The sequence below is a fragment of the Manis javanica genome, chromosome 12, assembly GCF_040802235.1.
Source record: "Manis javanica isolate MJ-LG chromosome 12, MJ_LKY, whole genome shotgun sequence".
Classification (NCBI taxonomy): domain Eukaryota; kingdom Metazoa; phylum Chordata; class Mammalia; order Pholidota; family Manidae; genus Manis; species Manis javanica.
Genome location: NC_133167.1, coordinates 69,567,966 through 69,586,569, shown reverse-complemented (window position 1 = coordinate 69,586,569; position 18,604 = coordinate 69,567,966). Strand labels below are relative to the sequence as shown.

Sequence of the window (18,604 nt, the reverse complement as noted above, 5' to 3'; positions counted from 1 at the left end):
TCTTTCCACCCGCCAGGAGCCGGGGGGAGGGGCGCTCGGGTCCCGCCGGGCCGGGGCTTGTATCTTACCCCCTTTGCAAGGCGCTGGGTACTTTCACGTGTGGATGTGGTCTGGATGTTGTCCTGTGTCCTGTGGTCTCTATTTTAGGAATATTTTTCTTTGTTATATTTTCATAGCTCTATGTGTTTTGGGGAGGAGATTTCCACTGCTCTACTCACGCCGCCATCCTGGCTCTGCCCCTCATGGTCTACTTTTAATTTGAAAGGTTCAGAGTGAATTTCATTCAAGTATAATCATATTTCCTCGCTGAAGAACTGCTAGAGTAACAGTAGTCATAGGTCACTGATGAAAATTCATTTTATATTTTGCTTTTTAAACAGGTTTTGAGAGTACTTCAACTAAGACTCACGCAGATATGCTTGCCTTGAGGCAGTAATTATTCACAATACCCCAATATGATTTTGTATTTTTAGAAAATAAGTTAAATTTGAATAAATCAAAATCACCCAAGGAAATACCCTCAGAGTCATTCGCTCATTGAGCAAAGTAAAATGTATACCATCGAGTTTCAGTGATCTGCCCAGAAGTAACATAAATACAGTTCGTACCAAAGGACGTGGTATGTGGTCCATACAGTCTTCCTAATCAAAAGTTGTCTTTAGGATCCCGTTGCAGATCAGGCACCTTCACCACCATGCAGTGGCCACAGAGCCCTGGCCATCTGGGCTGCAGCCGCCGCCCCTTCTGGGCGCTGTAGGTCCAGGGCGCCCCTTTTCACTTGCTGTTTTCCTTCAGGGCTTACTTGCATTTGAAGATCCACGATCAGGCATATTTTCAGGAGCCTCTAAGACACGCTCCTTTTTAAGATTAAGTAAAACTTTTAACCACAATTGAGTTACTTGACATTTGACGTCTGTCCAAGTTCTAGTAAGAACATGTCTAGCTCAGACTTGACCATTCGTGTATTTCCTCTTCTAATATATACTCTAATGTCCCCACAAAACTGAGCCAAACGGGTCAATAGTTAGATCTTTTGATTCAGTTCATTCATTCCCCTTTTATTCATTTATTCAGCTCCCATCTGGAGGAGGCATTTCTTCTTGTTTTTATGTTACTAAAAACTAGAAGGCAAACGTCTGCTTGTAAGGTAGTCTGCTATATGAGACCTGTGAATGAACAGTTGCTTATATTTTGCATTATTTCTTTAGGTAAATTTAAACTTTTAAAGCAACTGTAGAAGTTTAACCAGATTGGTCATATTTTCCCATGAAAAATATATTTACGGAGTATGTGCATAGAGATGGCAGTATTCAATAAAACAGGCATAGCCACGTGGTTATTAGACTCATGGAGCATGTGATCAGGAGACAAAGACAGCAAGTACATAGACACAAAAAAAGCAGGAGGCCTCGCACTGGGCTAAGTGCAGCTAATGAAAAGATAATAGGATGCAGAAAGGAACATGAGGTGTAGTGGACAAGAACAATACTGCCTGCTGCCATCAGACGGTGTTGAGCTACCAGCTTGCTCCTGCAGAATCTGTCTCAACTGCACAGACGCACCTTACCCAAGGGCGCCCACTTCCCACCACAGCACACATCCGGTTATGCGGTCATATTAATGAAGGTAGGGTATAAAGGCCTAGGCAGGTGGCCCGATAGGCACCTGTCAGGCATGTACTCCGGTGGGCTATTCATGCCACCCGTGGGCCGCATCTCACTTGCCGTCTCCGCTCCATCCCGCTTCCTTCCTCTCACTTCCAGATGTTTGGATCACTAATAAATGGCTCGCATGTCGTATCTCACCTAGATGCTGGCTTCTGGAGACTCTAACCACTAACAGTTGGTACTCACAGTGATGTGAGGAAAAAGCCTATGAGATAAAATTTCAAAAGTAAATCACTTGCTGCCAGGCCATTGGTGAGCACCCCAACACTGGTGGAATTTGAGAATACACTCCCTGAGTGACCTGAGATGGTGTACCCGTGAAGGAGCATGCATTAGCCAGTACCGCTGGGGTATAGGCGGGAAATAGCAACTGTACAGAAAATGGCATGGGATGGCTATCACTCAGCAACACTGAAATCTAGGAAAAGGTAACAGGTGTGCATTTGAAATCAAAGTGTGAGCTGGAAGGCTTTCCCTGTATAAAGAGGCTCCCATCTCTTAAAATCTGAGGTTAGAAAAAGTTGACAGAACTCCAGAGAAGGTTCAATTCTCAATCAAGCCTGTTTTGCCAGGGTTAGGTTCTGGTGGGGAAAAGAATGGAACCTGCATTTGGGATGAGAACAGATGAAAAACTGGCCCCCCAAATTTTGAGCCTCCACACTTCTCTGAAATTCTTGATTCTGTAGAATGATGCAGCCCTGTTCCTTCACACCACAGCCCTTCCCTAGTAAGAATGGTGAAAGTATCTTCCCCTTGCTTAAAGATAATGCAGAAGCCTGTCACTCACAGCACAAACTACATCCCTATTCGATCCTGCCCCTCCCCACCCTGGCCGCTAGCTGAAAACAGAGGGAAGCCAGAGCAGCAGGGAGCCGGGCTGTGCTGGAACTTACCCGGGAGTACGGGGACTACTCCCCAACATAGTGCAGGTCCTACACAGCCGTTCCTACCAGTATCAAGGGAGGGCACAGGGGCCTGGATTCTGCAAGAGCTCAGTCATAAGACTGGACAGGGGAACATTAAGAGTGGATAGGAGAGAGTTTGTTGATTTGGGAGCACTCTCCCAAGATATGGGATTTAACATCCTGGCAAGGATCCTAGAAGATAACAAACATTTCCATTAGGATTATTTCCAGAAGCATGGAAAAAAGCACGATGGCTCACTCAAAGTTAAGTGTCAGAATTGTTACAGGAAAGGATTACAAGGTTCAGAGAAGTGGAGATGCTTGACTGCATATACTGTATATGTATGGCCAAATAATTAGGCCCAACAGGAAGGCCCAAGGCATAGGGAATGAGCTGCTCAGAGGAAGGCCAGAGTCACTAGACATTTCTACAGTGGCTTTCTCTGTCGGCCAGGGCTGATGGTAGGAGATGCTATTAAAGAAGCAGGCTCATTGAGAGCAATGGACGTGATAAGATCTTGAAAAATCCAGGCCAGATAGCAGTGCCTGACTGCCAGAAACCAGATGGATAAAATTATTGTAAGTAATAGGGACAGAGTGGCAGACATGGAAAGCTGATCTATACACAGTCAGGGACATGGTTAGTAGATAGGATTTCTATTCTGTTGTGTTCTTTGGGCAGTCAGCAAGGGTATTACCGAGTTTGTGCTATCAAAAGAAACAAAAAATGGGTGACTATTAAACTGAGGAGAGTTACCTTAATGAATGGCATAATCCCATGTCCAATTCTGAATCTAAGCCAATTTTCAGAAACAAGACTCATTGACTTAAAGCAGGGTTAAGGGTCCAGAAGGAAAATACCACACCTTGGCAAATGTACATGTAAACAATTCCTCTAAAACATCCCCAGATGGACATGAAACCATTTAATCAGGTATCTGTTCACTGGGGAAATACCTAAGCATTTTGAAAACTGGTGGACAAAGAATCTGAATTGATGTGACTACCTGGAAATCCAGGGAATGAATATAGTCCTTCCCAAGTTTCAGTTTACAAGGGGTCCACTAGATCCAAGTCCACTGGTAGTCATTTCTCAGTCCCAAAGGGCATCCTTGGGGCTGGCCCATCAGTGGTTTGTGCAGTACCATTACTAGGTCCTTGTTCTGTGTGGTGAGGCCATGGACAACGTGTCTGTAACTGTAGGGGGTTTCCAAATACTGGTGCTCCCCTCAAAGGGTGGTTGGCTGTGTAACATCTACATGTAGTTACTCAGTCTGATCCCTGCGGAAGCCAGATGGTCCCCAGAAGATAATAGTAATCTACTGCAAATGCAGCCAAGTGGTAGCTTAAGTAATTGCATCCCCCTGAGGTCTCTCTGCTCGAGCAGGTCAGCATGGCCTCAGATATATGGTAGGAGTGTAGCCATTGGTTTGGCAAATATAATCTTTTCTATTCCTATTTGAAAAAAGAAAACTAGAAACAGTTTGCAATCACGTGGAAGGGACGATGCCGTTAATTTCCAGTCTTGCTTCAGAGCTATGTTTACGCTCCTTCCCCCAGGCATCATGTAGCTGAAGAGATGTAGACATCACAGAAAATATCACATTGATCCACTCCATTAGTGATTTTGTACTGATCCAGCTAAATAAGCGAAGCATAGGTAGAATGGTGGGGGGTCTAAGTAAACACATGTGTTGCAAAGGGCAGGAAATAGACCCTCAAAAAGCTCAGGAACCTGTCACATCAGTAAAATTGCTAGGAGTCCGGTGGTCAGAAGCATGACCTGATACCCAATAGAAAGTTAAAAATTCACTATATGCACCTTACGTCTCATATGACAAAGAAGGGTAACGCTGGTGGGCCTTTGGGTCCCAGAGGCAGCAGACTCCCCATGGAGAAGGACTGCTCAGCTCCATTTACCAGGTGGCATTAAACGCGGCTGATGTTGAGTGACGTGAAGAGCAGGAAAGGGCTCTGCAGCACGTCCAAGCTGCCAGGCGAGCATCCCTGAATTTTGAATCATAAAACATCACTGATCCAATAATATTAGAGGCGTAGGTTGTGAGGGGAAAAATGCCATGTGGGGCTTGTACTGGGCTTCTTTGGGAGAGTGACAGTGAAGTTCCCTGGGGTTCTAGACCGAGGCTGTGCACTCTGAACCAGAGAATGATACCACTTTGACAAAAAACTGGGCACACTATTGCTCCTCGTGGAGACGGCGAAGCTGACTTTCATACACCAAGTGACCATGTGTTCAGGACTGTGCATCATAAGCTTAGTTATGTCAGAGCCACTGAGTTGGATGAGTAGATAGACGGGAGTCACTCATTCATCTGGATTCATGCACAAGCGAAGAGGGCGTAGAAGAGCAACCCATGAGCAGGAAGTCCAGAACTGTACATCTCTCTCCACCTTCCCCCTTGGCTTCTCCGTCGGTTCATACCTGTGGACACGTGGGGCCTCACTATGACAAGCCTCGGCTCTTGTTGTAGATGTGTCGGCTCACTAAATCGGTTATGAGCTGAAAAAGGACAGTAGCCATAGCATAGCCTCCCTCGGGGGGATGCCTGGTCCACCATTTCCTGTGGAAGGAGACAAGGTCAGAAGTTAGGTCACAGATGGCCTCACGGACAATGAATGAGGGCCCAGCTGGTCAGCGGGGCGCCCGGACGCGGGACCCTGGGAAGGCTAGAGCCCGGAGTTCTGTGACGGAGCTGTGTGGATAGACACGTAGGAATAAACAGGAGATGTGAAGATCTCATTCCACCAGGTTAGCAGCCGCCAAAGAGCGCCCACCACGGGAAAGACAGAAAACCACCCAAGGGACACAATGACTCGGGCGATTCACGTCGGCCAGCCCCGTCACCGTCTGCCCTGGCGCCTGGAGGGTGGACACATTTCTGGGCTTTGTCTTTTTTTATTATTACTATTACTTCTTCTGAGATAACTGCATCTTCCCCAAGGTGAGCTCCTCTCTGCCTGGGCACTCACCCCGTGTGGTCCAGTGCAGCCGTCAAGACACAATTTGGTTCCTTGCCCCTTCGCTTAAGGCAACAAGTCCCTGAAGGACATTATCTCCTTTTAAATGACTGAGAAAATGGTTTCTCCAAATGTTTCATCCTCACAAAGCACGTATTCCTCTCCTTTCAGCCTCTGACGATAGTTTTCTTCACACCTACTGCCAGGCTTCAGTTACAGAGCCACATGATTTAGATATGGTTTGTAATAGAAATCTATTCAAGGTACCAGTTCCTATGTTTAATGAAATGGAAATAACCTTAAAATCCTGAGGCTCACATGTCCACTGCAGCTATTCTTCTCCCCCACACTGCCTTTGCTGTGACTCCAGACTCACAGCTAAGGCCATGCTTGCAATACCACTTATCCCTCATCAGAGAAAAAGAGTATGTTGCTCGTTGTACTAGTCCTGAAGGTTTCCACCCATAAATGACAAGCGTCAATTCTCTCATTCCATTAAGCAGAGCAAGTTGCAATGTCTATCTTAATCTCCACTGGACTAGGAAGTATGCATTCTCACTGGGAGGGGTAGGAAATTGTTTTCAACAATAATATGATTTACTGCAATAGATACAGTCCTTTTCTATTTTCTGTTCAGTAAGCCAACTGTTAACTTTCTACCTGCATTTACAGGCACGCACACAGAGAAAATGATCAAGTTCATGATTTTTCTGTTTATCCAATAAGTTTTTATTAGCTTTTTATAGACAAAAATTTTAATTTGGACTACCTGTTTGCATTTTAAGGTGCTCAAGGAGCTCCGTTTGCCTGTTTTGAAGAAGTTAATTCTCTGCGTGATAGTCCCGGAAAGTGCGGTTTTAAAAATTCACAACCATTGCCTTGCAAACAGAAGTATGTATATAAAAGTGATTGTTTCATTGAGTCATAAAAATTACTGTTTCTTGTCAAGAGACAAGATAGAAATGGACAGTAAATCTTATACCAGGAGAATAGTTTCACTTAACATTTTCCATTTATTTTCCTTCTATGCAATTCAGTTTCCTTTTTCCTCAGTATTGTTCTAATAATGAGACTAGACTAAAGAAAGGCTGGTGTTTATTACCAGAGAGAGGAAGTGCGCATAAACTGCCCAAAATCAGAAATTTGTGCTCTATATGGAAACTTTAAATTTAGGTTTTTTTATTAAGTTAATTGATAATGATGCTAAATAAAGCAAGTGCTTTGAATTTTTAAGACATAGGACTGATGAAACAGAGTTTTATTTTGTGTTTGTTCTTGTTTTATTTCCAAAACACTGTTATGTAAAACAGTACCTATGGATAGCTAACCTTGGAGTACTGGAACACTGTTTTTCTATCAACTATATAGAATAAAGCGATTATGGCAGGGACCATGGGCATAATCAGAAGGGACTCTAGGATGCACGGAGAGGAAATAAATGCCATCAGCCACTGTCAGAAAACGGTGGGTAACAAATGACCAGACTGGCTAACCTGTATCAAAGTGGGCTTAGGTGATGAATTTTCCCAAAGAAGGGGCAAGATACGATGACCTCTCTAACACCGTTGGAGACGAGGCAACAAAGCTGAGCTCTGAAACAGGAAATGAAGTCCTGTCTGCACATAAAGTTCAGAATTTTTCAATTCTGCTACAGTGCTAATTAATTGGATTGCATTTAATTTTGTGCACTGTAAGATAATATTATTTTGGCATATTTTTTGGCTTTATATCATCAAACAAACAACATCTATGCTACCATCTATTAAGATAATACTTATTTGGAATTAGGCATCATTTAAGAATAAAATAATGAGGAATTTTCTGCTTTCCATTTCCAGGGATGTTCTCTGTGGAAAACTAGCTTGTGTTTGGCCACATAAGAATACTTACAAAACTGATGTTCAATCTGCAGTTTATTCATATATTCAAGGGCACGAATGTCTCTCTGTAACTACAGAGTCATTAGTGAGATCAGATGGAAGAGATCATGCCTATGTAGCTGATGGCACTATCTGTGGTGCGCAAATGGTAACAAAACATGTTCATTTATATTTAGCCATGTTAAATTATGTAATTTTATCAGATATGTATTGAACGATGACTATCACAATTACACTGAGTGGATTTGAACCTCGTGCTGCCACTTATTTCCCATATGATACTAAAAAGATAAACTAAACCTCCATTATCCAGTAACTTTGATTTTTTAATTAACTTGTCATCACTCCTTACATGAGAAAAAAATGCCTGTGTTTTAAGCACAAGATACCACTAACAGGTGATATTTTTAGATCTTTGAGTTATAACAGCTTTAAAGTACAGAATTCTAATTTAGAGTTTGCAATATTCCATGCTTCCCAAATAAACATAATTGAGCTTTCATTTTATTTAAATTATATGCTTACATGTAAATCAAAATGTCAGGGTGAGAAGTTTGGAAGAATCAAACAAGAAGTCTGTAATAGGAAAGCATGATTACAGCGACGTACAAGCTTATATGTGCATATATACATATGAACATTTACATTCATGTAGTCACAAAATCAAGGCAGAACAAAAATGGCTCAGAGGCTTATTCAATCTGGAAGTATGAGTGCACACATTACAGAAAACATACGGCATCTGAGATTTAAAGAGTATTTCATGTATATGGCACTCAGCACTTACTTATGAATTAAAAATAAAACCTAGACATGATGACTCAATAAGCCAGCTTTTTTTAGTGTCATGCTGTGTATTAATAACTTTTATCTTTTTTATTGAAGTATAATTGACATAAATATTACATTAGTTTCCAGTATACAACATAATAACTCAACAGTTGTGTACACTGTAAAATGATCACCCCAGCAAGTGTAATTACATTAGTGTAATTAAGTAAGTGTAAAAGTGAATGCAATATTATTGACTATACTCCCTGTGCTGTACATTACCTCTCTGTGCCTTCTTTATTTTATAACTGGAAGTTTGTACTTCTTGATCCTGTTCCCCCATTTTGTACCCCTCAACCCTGCTTACCTTTGGCAACCACATATCAAACAGAAAACATCTGTGTCTATGAGTCTGTGTTTTGTTTGATTTGTTTTGTTTTTTTAGATTCCACATATAAGTGAAATCATGTGGCATCTGTCTTTGTCTGAATTGTCACCTAGCATAATAGCTTCAAGGTCCATCCATGTTGTCACAAATGTCAAGATTCATTCTTTTTTATGAAACTGGAAGTTTGTATCTCCTTATCCCCTTCACCTATTTTGCCCATCTCCCAACCCCTCCCTGTACAACTACCAGCTTGTTCTCTGTGTTCATGAGTCTATTTCTGTTTTGTCTGTTTGTTTTTCATGTGCTTGTTGGCCATCCCTATATCTTCCTTGGAGAAATATCTATTTTTGTCTCCTTTGGCCATTATTTTTGAGTGTTGGTTTTTGTTACTGAGATTTAGGAATTCTATATATATTCTGGATATTAATCCCTTATCAGATATATGATTTGTTAATCATTTCTCCTATTCTGTGTGTTGCCTTTTCAGTCTCTTGATAGTGTCCTTTGACACCTGAAAGTCTTTCTAATTTTGATTAAGTCCAGAGTATGTGTTCTTTTTTGTTACCTGTGATTTTGGTATCATATAAAAAAAGCATTTCTAAATTAATGTTAGGAAGCTTTTTCCTGTGTCTGCTAAGAGTTTCATAGTTTTAACTCTTCTGCTTGGGTCTTTGATCACTTTGAGTTAATTTTTGTAAGATAAGTGTAAGATAAGGGTCTAAGTTCATTCTTTTGATATCTAGTTTTCCCAGTACTATTTGTTGAAGAGACTGTTCCATGCCATTGAAGAGTCTTGGCAGCCTTATTGAAAATCATTTGACCATATTTACAAGGCTTTATACCTGGGCTCCCTAATCTAATCCATTGGTCAATGTGACCAGTTAACTTTTCTCTTGCCAGATTATTTTGATCAATATCATAATAAAGATTCATGACAATTTACAACCCAAAATATTACTTATATTTGAAACCCAAACAAAATCACTGAATTATGTTCTAATTTTTGAAGGGACAAATAATTAACATTAATCTAACCAATTATTCACAGCAGAACATTAACATAATATAGAAAACTCCCAATGGACATTCTCAATTCAATTCCCAATTGTAGGTGTCAAAACAAATTATATGATATCATTACATAAACTATGTCAAGGCAAACATCCTCAGATGTTTTTCTTAAATTTATTGTTTAGAATTTTGTATTGGACTTGCAGAATCAGAGTAATATGGAATCAAAAGTCTCTACATGACTAATCTCATATATCTACATATATAAAACATAATTCTTATATTACATCAAATTTGTGGATGACTATGAAATATTATGTTTGTTTTATTATAGTATTGTGTAAATAAAACCTGCAAGGAAGTTCATTTAATGGGATATAACTGTAATGCCACTACAAAATGCAAAGGGAATGGGGTAAGTAATATTTTTTTTTTTGTAGCTCTAAATTGCAAGTTATATTGTGGGCAATTCAAAGTAAAAATGTATTCTGTTTGGAAGAATTGCAAATCTAGGTTACCTTTAAACTGACCTTGCCTAAAAATAGCTAATATAAAGAAAGTCAGCTGAGCTAATTCAAACACTATTAAATGACTTATACTATATGTGTTGAATTTATGAATTAGTAAAAATGAATTAGAACAACTTATGATTAGAAACATGTTTAAATGAAAAACATTTATTCTTTTCTTATGCCAATAAACACATTTTACCTAGATTGTGAACATATTTTATCATTCCTCATATTCTTCATAATTAAAATGTATGGCTACATAATAATTTACAGAGAGTATACTTAAAAAATGTTGACATGGTAGAGAATTTTCCGATTGTTCTTATGAAGAGGCTTCTAATAGGCAGTGTATCCTCATGCGAAAGAACTTTTTGTTTCCTCTCAACTGCTTCTGTGTTTTTGTCTGGTAATACAAATTTTTTGTTACTTTTACATGTCATTTTCATATCTTCACATTTATAATTTTGCTTTTTGTTTTCTTATTTTCCTAAAAGAAAATAAGTATACTGCAGTCAACATAAGACTGATCCCAAATTCACCAAATTTACTAGTATTCAACTTTATAACTTTTAAACTGATTGGAATGAGACTATGTAAAATGTCTCTGCATTGCCTTCAGTGTTCTGTGGGCTTTATCTTAATATTAACACGTTGATGTTATCCTTTATGTTAATGTGCTCCTTAATGTCAATGTTATCATCTTTAAATTCAGCAAACAAAATAACTACACTTTTTATTTTTACTTTCTATAACAGTTATTGGCCTGGTCTTTTTCTTTCTTGTTCAATCATCTGTTTTAAGTCTTCAGCCTTAATGTATTTTATAACATCTCAGAGTTAGAGATTGTAGATTATTGATACTTTGTTTTATTGAATACAAATTTGTTTTCTTAATTTATTACTACTTGTATTCCTGTTTTATTTTTACTTAAGACTTTTTGGATGTTTTTCCTTTTGATAAAACTTTTTACCATGAAATATGACACACATAAAAGAAATAAATAAAACTTCTACATTCATTTTTAAATTTTCTCTACAATGTTACATTTCATGATTAAAATGTTTAAGAAGGAAAACTATTTAAAAGTAATGTATAAGAACAAAGAAAAAAACTGAAGGAACAAAAAACAGCAGCAGAATCACAGAACCCAAGAATGGACTAACAGTTACCCAAGGGAAAAGGACTAAGGAGGGTGGGTGGGAAGGGAGGGACAAGGGGGGAAAAGGGGCATTACGATTAGCAGACATAATGTAGGGGGTGGAGGGCCTGAGGAGGGCTGTACAACACAGAGAAGAGAAGTAGTGATTCTATAGCACCTCACTACACTGATGGACAGGGACTGTAATGGGGTGTTGGGGGGACTTGATGATGGGGGGAGTATAGTAACCATAATGTCATTCATTGTAGATTAATTATACCAAAATAAAAAATAAAAAAAGTAATTGATCAAGAAAAATCTAAATAAATCCAAGAGAATCTCTGTTTTCTTCCCAGTGACATCTCAACAGATAGTCAACTCTATCACTGACAGTGCATGGAATTTATTTATAACTCCTTCATTTACAATTCCAGTTCAGTTTTATGAGCATGTAATTGTTCAGAAATCTCCATTATGAAATTTTGGCAGTTATTGAAGTATTCTTTCTTTATTTGTGATATACTTTTCTTTATTAATAAGATTTCCATTTTTTTGGAACAGTTTTGGGTTCACAGCAAAATTGGGAAGTCCAGTCTCCCCATATATCTCTCTTGCTCCCACACATGCATAACCTACAGCATTACCAACATCCTGCACCAAAATGGTGCATTTGTTATAAACGATGAGCCTGCACTGATGCACCATTATGGCCCAAAGTCCATAGTTTACCTTAGAGTCACTCTTGGTGTTGCACATTCTATGGGTTTGGACAAATGTATAGTGACATGTATCCATCATGATGATATCATACAGAGTATTTTTCCCAGCCTAAAAATCCTTTGTGCTTCTCCACTCATCCCCCCTCCTCCCTCAACCTATGAAAACCACTGATCTTTTTACCATGTCCATAGTTTTGCCTTTTCCAGAATGTCATAGACTTGAAAACAAGCAGTATGTCACCTATTCAGAGTGGTTTCTTTCCCTTAATAACATGCATGTAACGTTCCTTCATGCCTTTTTGTGGTTTGGTAGCTCATTTCTTTTTAGTGCTAAATAATATTCCATTATCTAGATATACCACAGCTTATTCATTCAGCTACTAAAAGACATCTTGGTTACTATCAAGTATTTGCTGTTATCAGTAAAGTTTCTTAAATACCCATGTGCAGGTTTTTGTTGTTGTTGTTGTTGTTATCATTAATCTTTTACATGAAGATTAATTACACAATTACATGAAGAACATTATGTTTACTAGGGTCCCCCCTTCACCAAGTCCCCCCAACAAACCCCATTACAGTACTGTCCATCAGTGTAGTAAGATGTTGTAGAATCACTACTTGTCTTCTCTGTGTTGCACAGCCCTCCCCATGCCTCCCCCCACATTATACATGCTAATCGTAATGCCCTCTTTATTTTTCCTCACCCTTATTCCTCCCTTCCCACCCATCGTCCCCAGTCCCTTTCCCTTTGGTAACTGTTAGTCCATTCTTGGGTTCTGTGCTTCTGCTGCTGTTTTGTTCCTTCAGTTTTTCTTTGTTGTTATACTCCACATATGAGTGAAATCATTTGATACTTGTCTTTCTCTGCCTGGCTTATTTCACTGAGCATAATACCCTCTAGCTCCATCCATGTTGTTGCAAATAGTAGGATTTGTTTTCTTCCTATGGCTGAATAATATTCCATTGTATATATGTACCACATCTTCTTTATCCATTCACCTACTGATGGACACTTAGGTTGCTTCCATTTCTTGGCTATTGTAAATAGTGCTGCGATAAACATAGGGGTGCATCTGTCTTTTTCAAACTGGGCTCCATGTGCAGGTTTTGGCATGGACATATTTTAAACTCTTTTGGGTGTGTGTATTTTTCTCTTGATCAGTCTCCCAACCACTAATTTCCAGAATAAAATCAACCATGGCCTTTTTAAAATTTAATTTTTAATATATTGTTTGATGTATTAATTCCTATTTTATGAATGAGACTAATTTTTAAGTTTTATATCTTATACTTAATGTAAAATGAGTTGAAAGGATGTTTCTTTATTAGTTATTTTTAAAAACAATTAATATACATTTTGAAAGCTATTCAGGTTACAGAAAAATAAATGAAAAGCACAAAGAGCTACCATTGTTCCCTCACTCCCTCTCCCCATGCCTGCTTAGTGTGGTGCATTTGTTACAATTTGTGAGCCAATGTCTAAAAATATTATTAACTAAAGTCTATGGTTTACATTGCAGTCAACTCTTTTATGCATTATATGTTATGAAATATAACATGGTTCCGTCATTACAGTATCATGCAAGATAGTTACAGTGCCCTAAAAATCCCATGCTCCACATAGTCAACCTTTCCTCCTTCCCCACAAGCTTCTAGCAACAAAAGATCTTTTCACTGTTTCCATAGTTTTGCCTTTTCCAAAATGTCACAGAGTTGGAATCATACAGTGTGTGTATGTGTGTGTATGCATATATTTTTGTGGCTTCATAACTTCCTTTTTTCATGGAATAATATTCCATTGCATGATGTACCATAGCCTATTTATCAATTTTGGTTTCTTATAACCTTTACAATCATGAATAAAGGCACTATAAACATTCATGTTTTTGTGTGTACATAAGTTATGAACTCACTTGGTTAAATACCAGGAAGCCCAATCACTGGATTATATGGTTATGGCATGTTTATTTTTTTAAGAAATTACTTATAAAGTAGTTGTATCCTTTTGCATTCCCAACCAACAAGGAATTAAATTCTTGTTGTTCCACATCCTCACCAGTGCTTGGTGATTTTGGTGTTTTGGATTTAACCCATTCTAATTATTGGGTAGTGGTAAGTCATCGGTGTTTAAATTTGTAATTCCATAATGACATATGATGTTGAGCATCTTTTCTTATGCTTATTTGCCATTTTTTCTTATGTTTCCTTGCCCTTCATCTTCTTTGGTATGGTGTCTGTTTTGATCTTCTGCCCATTAAAAAATATTGGGTTGTTTGTTATCTTATTGTTGGGTTTTAAGAGTTCTTTGCATATTTTGGACCAGACCTTTATGTGTTGGACATATCTGCCTAAAATATTTTTTCCCAGTCTGTGGCTGTTGTTTCATTCTCTGAACAGTGTCTTTAACAGAGTAAAAGTATTTAATTTTGGTGAATTCCATGTCTTTCTTTCATAGAATATGCTTTTCGTGCTATATCTAAACAGTCATCTGCAAATCCAAGGCAACTAGATTTTCTCTTAGGTTACCTTCTAGGAGTTGTATAGTTTTATATTTGACATTTAGCTCTATGATCCATTTTGATTTTATGAAAGTCATAATTTTTTTTTGCACGTGAATATCCAACACTAAAAGGAAGATCATTGTCTCTCCATTGAATTGCCTTTGCTCCATTATCAAAGATCAGTTGACTCTGTCTACGCGGGTCTAACTCTGGTCTATGCTGTTGCATTGATGTGTTTGTCTATTTCTGTGCTCATACTATACTATCTTAACTATTACAGCTTTATAGTAAGTATTCCTGTCAAGTTGCCAAAGTGATCTTGTTTTTGTTTAGTATTCTGTTGGCCATTCTGGGCCTTTTGCCTATCCATGTAAACATGAGTTTGCCTTATCAGTTTGTCAATATCTGAAAAATAACTAACTGGGATTTTGAATGGAATTGTGTTGACTTTATAGATCACATTGGGAAGAACTGACATCCTGACAATATTGAGTCATCATATCCATGTAGCTAGAATATCTTGTATTTATAAAGATCTTTGAGTTTCCTTCATTAGACTTTTGCAGTTTTCCTCATATGGATTGTGGATATATTTTGTTCAATTTATAACCAAGTATTTCTTTTTTTGGTGCTCATGTAAATGGTGTTGTATTTTTAATTTCCAGTTCCAATTTTGTATTGTGTATAGATGGGCAATTGACTTTTGTGTTTTGACCTTTCATTGTGCAGCCTTGTGTAATCACTTATTGGTTCTTGTAGCTTTTTTGTTGATTTTTTGGTATTGTTTTCATAGGCTGTCATGTCATCTGAGAACAAAGACAATTTTATTTCTTCCCAATTTTTGCATCTTTTATTTCCTGCTCTTACCTTATTGCATTAATTAGGACTTCTAGTATAATATCGAACAGGAGCGGAAGGAGGAAACATTGCTTCCTTGTTCTTGATCTTAGCAGGAATACTTTTAGCTCCTCACTCTTTTTAAATATATTTCTCCAATGTAGTAAGCCATGTTAATTTGTGCATTTCTAACTAAGACAGAAATTTCTGTGTATTTCAAAATAAAACTAAACCTTAGAGAGGGTCGTATTCAAATTAACAAAAGTAATAAAAACATTCAGTCCCTGGAAACCAAGAAAGGGGATACATGCCACAACCCAGGGAACACTTTCCCATGTTCCTTTTTCCTCTTCTTCACAATTTTCTTTCATGTCATTTCATGCTGGAGCCTCTCATCTGCCACCTTCTACCCCCAACACACAGGCAAAAACTCACAAAATAAATCCTGTTTTTCTCTAAACCCCCAACTTACTCTCTTCTTTCCCTTTGTTCTCTTCTTCCTCTTTCTCCCTCAACATTGTCTCTTTTTTACTCTCTTTCATTTGCTTTTCCTTTTCTCCTTCGGCTTCCCCCTCTTCTCTTTGTATTCTTAGCTTTACTCCTTCTCGGCCCTTCCCATTTTTATGGAGATGTTATTGACACATAGCATAATATTCATTTCAGGTGTACAACACAGTGATGCAATATCTGTATATATTGCAAAGTGGTCACCACAGTAAGTCTAGTTAAATCCATCACCACACATAGTCACACCTTTTTTTTCTTGTGATGAGGACTTTTAAGATCTACTTTCTCAGCAAATTTCAAAAATGCAGTACAATATCATTACCTACAGTCTCACCATGCTGTACATTACATCTCATGACTTATTTATTTTATAATTGGAAGTTTGTACCTTTTGACCCCCCTTCAGCCATTTAGCCCACCCCCATCTCCTGCCTCTGCAACCACCAATCTGTTCTCTGTATCTATGAGCATGTTTTTTTTATAATTCCACATGTGAGATCATATAGAATGTGTGATATTTGTGAAAAATTCTAAATTCACCCAATGACGTGCTCTCCTCTGTGAGTATGATGGTCATAATTTAATGACTCCTATTTGTTAAAAGATGATTGGGGAAGACAAAGTAATTATCAAAAACAGTCAATATATAGGGATCGGAAATATACTATCACGTATGTAGTGATTTTTGTCATTCATTATTGTGTTGTCAAAATTTTCACTAATTTTTCTAACCCCTTTTTCATATTTACAGTATTATTAAACCTAGAAAAAGTGACTTTTATTCTTTATAACTTAGGTATTTATATGTAAGAGGTAAAGACTAACATGATTTATAGTAATTATGTGTTTTTCTGTTTCAGATATGTAATAACTTAGGTAATTGTCATTGCTTTCCGGGCTATAGGCCTCCAGATTGTGATTTCCAAATTGGTTCACCAGGGGGAAGTATTGATGATGGAAATGTTCAGAAATCTAGTAAGAAGAAATTAAATTTTTTAAACCACACAGAATGTCATTTTATGAAATAACTAAAGAAATATACTGCCAAGTCAAATTTTATGATCTGTGTAATTCTAAAAGTTATCTTGAATAGTGGCCTCAATCAAATTAGTGTTACACAATGTTTGTGATGAGATTTTCTGAGATATTCAGTTTCAGTCAACTTAGTTAAACAAGTTAGAGTACTCAAAAAACTTTAAATTTTTTATATAAAATTATAAATTTTTATATATAAATATGTAAGTATTATAAAGGTAATAGCATGAATGCAAAACAAATCCAAATATGGAAGAATGACACTACACAAGTGATTTGCATCCCATATTATTAAAAACCTTGTAGGAAGCAACTATAGGATAAAGTTTTCATTTTGAATGAAATTTGGAAAAGACATGGCAAAGTATAAATAAAGTAGCAAATCATATTTTGACTGATGAAGTCCATGTTTATACTCTCGCTTGTTCCCATGAATGAAGGTAAGTGCCAGAGCATATCTACTAATTAAATTATTCAATCATCATTAATACATTACCTCCACAAAATGTTATTAAGTGTAAGTGTCAGGGAAGGCAATAATATTGATATCCACAATTCAGAAAGTCTCTTCAAGCAAAAAAGTGAAGAGCAGTTTTCATAACATGAGGAATGAAGGTAAATTACTTAGCACTACTCTTGATTATAAAAGCTTGAAGTAAACTGAAAGAGAAGATAAATAAGTCATCACATAATATCAAATATTTATTAGTAATAACAAATAAGGCATGATAATCAGTTGTGTCTGGCACAAGCACCAGAATGGATAATGATGGTTTATCCATGTTTTCATAAATGAATCAGGATAGACAAAGCATGAAGATAATGAATTTGACTTTGAATAGACAGCGTGTAGGTCACATGTAGAAGAACCCACGTGAAGATGTCCACAGGAATCCACGGGTGTTTGATAATAGTTTCAACTAAGTAGGGATGTCAGAGATTGGTAATCCTTAGATTATAATTTGCTTATAATTAATTAAAGTAATTTGTGAGATGGTAAAAATGTGTTCCTTTTTATGTGGCATAAGAGATTTGAGTATAATTTCAGGGACATAATTTCTAGATTATTGCTGATTCTTGAAAGAAAGATAATAAAAAGGAGTAGTCCCAAGGCCTTCTGTTTCTGGCCATGACAGAATAATACTAGAGAATTAGATGAGGTATTTGTTACCAGATAATAAATAGTATAGGACTATGACCCTTGAGATAAGGGACATACATGCATAAGACTCAGCATTGTGTCTTTAAGACAGTATTAGCCATTCTTGCCTACCGTGTAATGGGTGATTCAGATGAAAAGGACAAAGAATGTGCAGGAAAGACACTTGAAGAAACTATGACCCCAAATTTCCTAAACAAGATGGAAAACACCAACGTTCAGTTACAAGAAGCTAAGTAGACCTCAAGATGGATAGATATAAAAAACTTTACGCCTAAGAAAATCATAATCAGGCTTCTGAAAACCAATGGTGTAGAAAAAAATTTTAGAGCAGCTTGAGCTGGACTTCTGTTGTCCTGCAATGTAGAGGGAGGAGATCAAGAAAACCGCTCCTCCAAAAGCCGCCAAAAGGACGGGCCACCTGTCAAACGAACCACTTCAGTTCTATGGAAACTAACCAAAACCACACTAAAAAGTTGTTTCCTCATGAAAACCACTTCAGCTAGCAAGAGTGAGTCCGTGGCTTCCTGCGCTGCGGCCGCCCCGTCTCCGCAGGCCCAGCTCTGTCACCGCGGCAGGTCAGCCAGGACGCGGC

General features: G+C 37.8%; 1 protein-coding gene across 11 annotated transcripts in view; it reads left to right on the top strand.

The window, feature by feature from the left end:
* The window catches only part of ADAM18 (ADAM metallopeptidase domain 18), a 128,220-nt gene that overhangs the window by 96,678 nt on the left and 12,938 nt on the right, over window positions 1-18,604 (top strand). For 7 of the 11 annotated variants that reach the window (XM_073218823.1, XM_073218822.1, XM_073218824.1 and 4 more), the window contains 4 exons: window positions 6,337-6,442; window positions 7,390-7,579; window positions 9,936-10,016; window positions 16,676-16,790. The exons of 1 other annotated variant lie outside the window; for it this stretch is intronic. In XM_073218823.1, the coding sequence (XP_073074924.1) occupies window positions 6,337-6,442; window positions 7,390-7,579; window positions 9,936-10,016; window positions 16,676-16,790 (492 nt within the window). The remainder of the gene's footprint in view (window positions 1-6,336; window positions 6,443-7,389; window positions 7,580-9,935; window positions 10,017-16,675; window positions 16,791-18,604) is intronic. 3 more of the 11 variants (XR_012123772.1, XR_012123771.1, XM_073218825.1) reach the window with 2 other exon arrangements.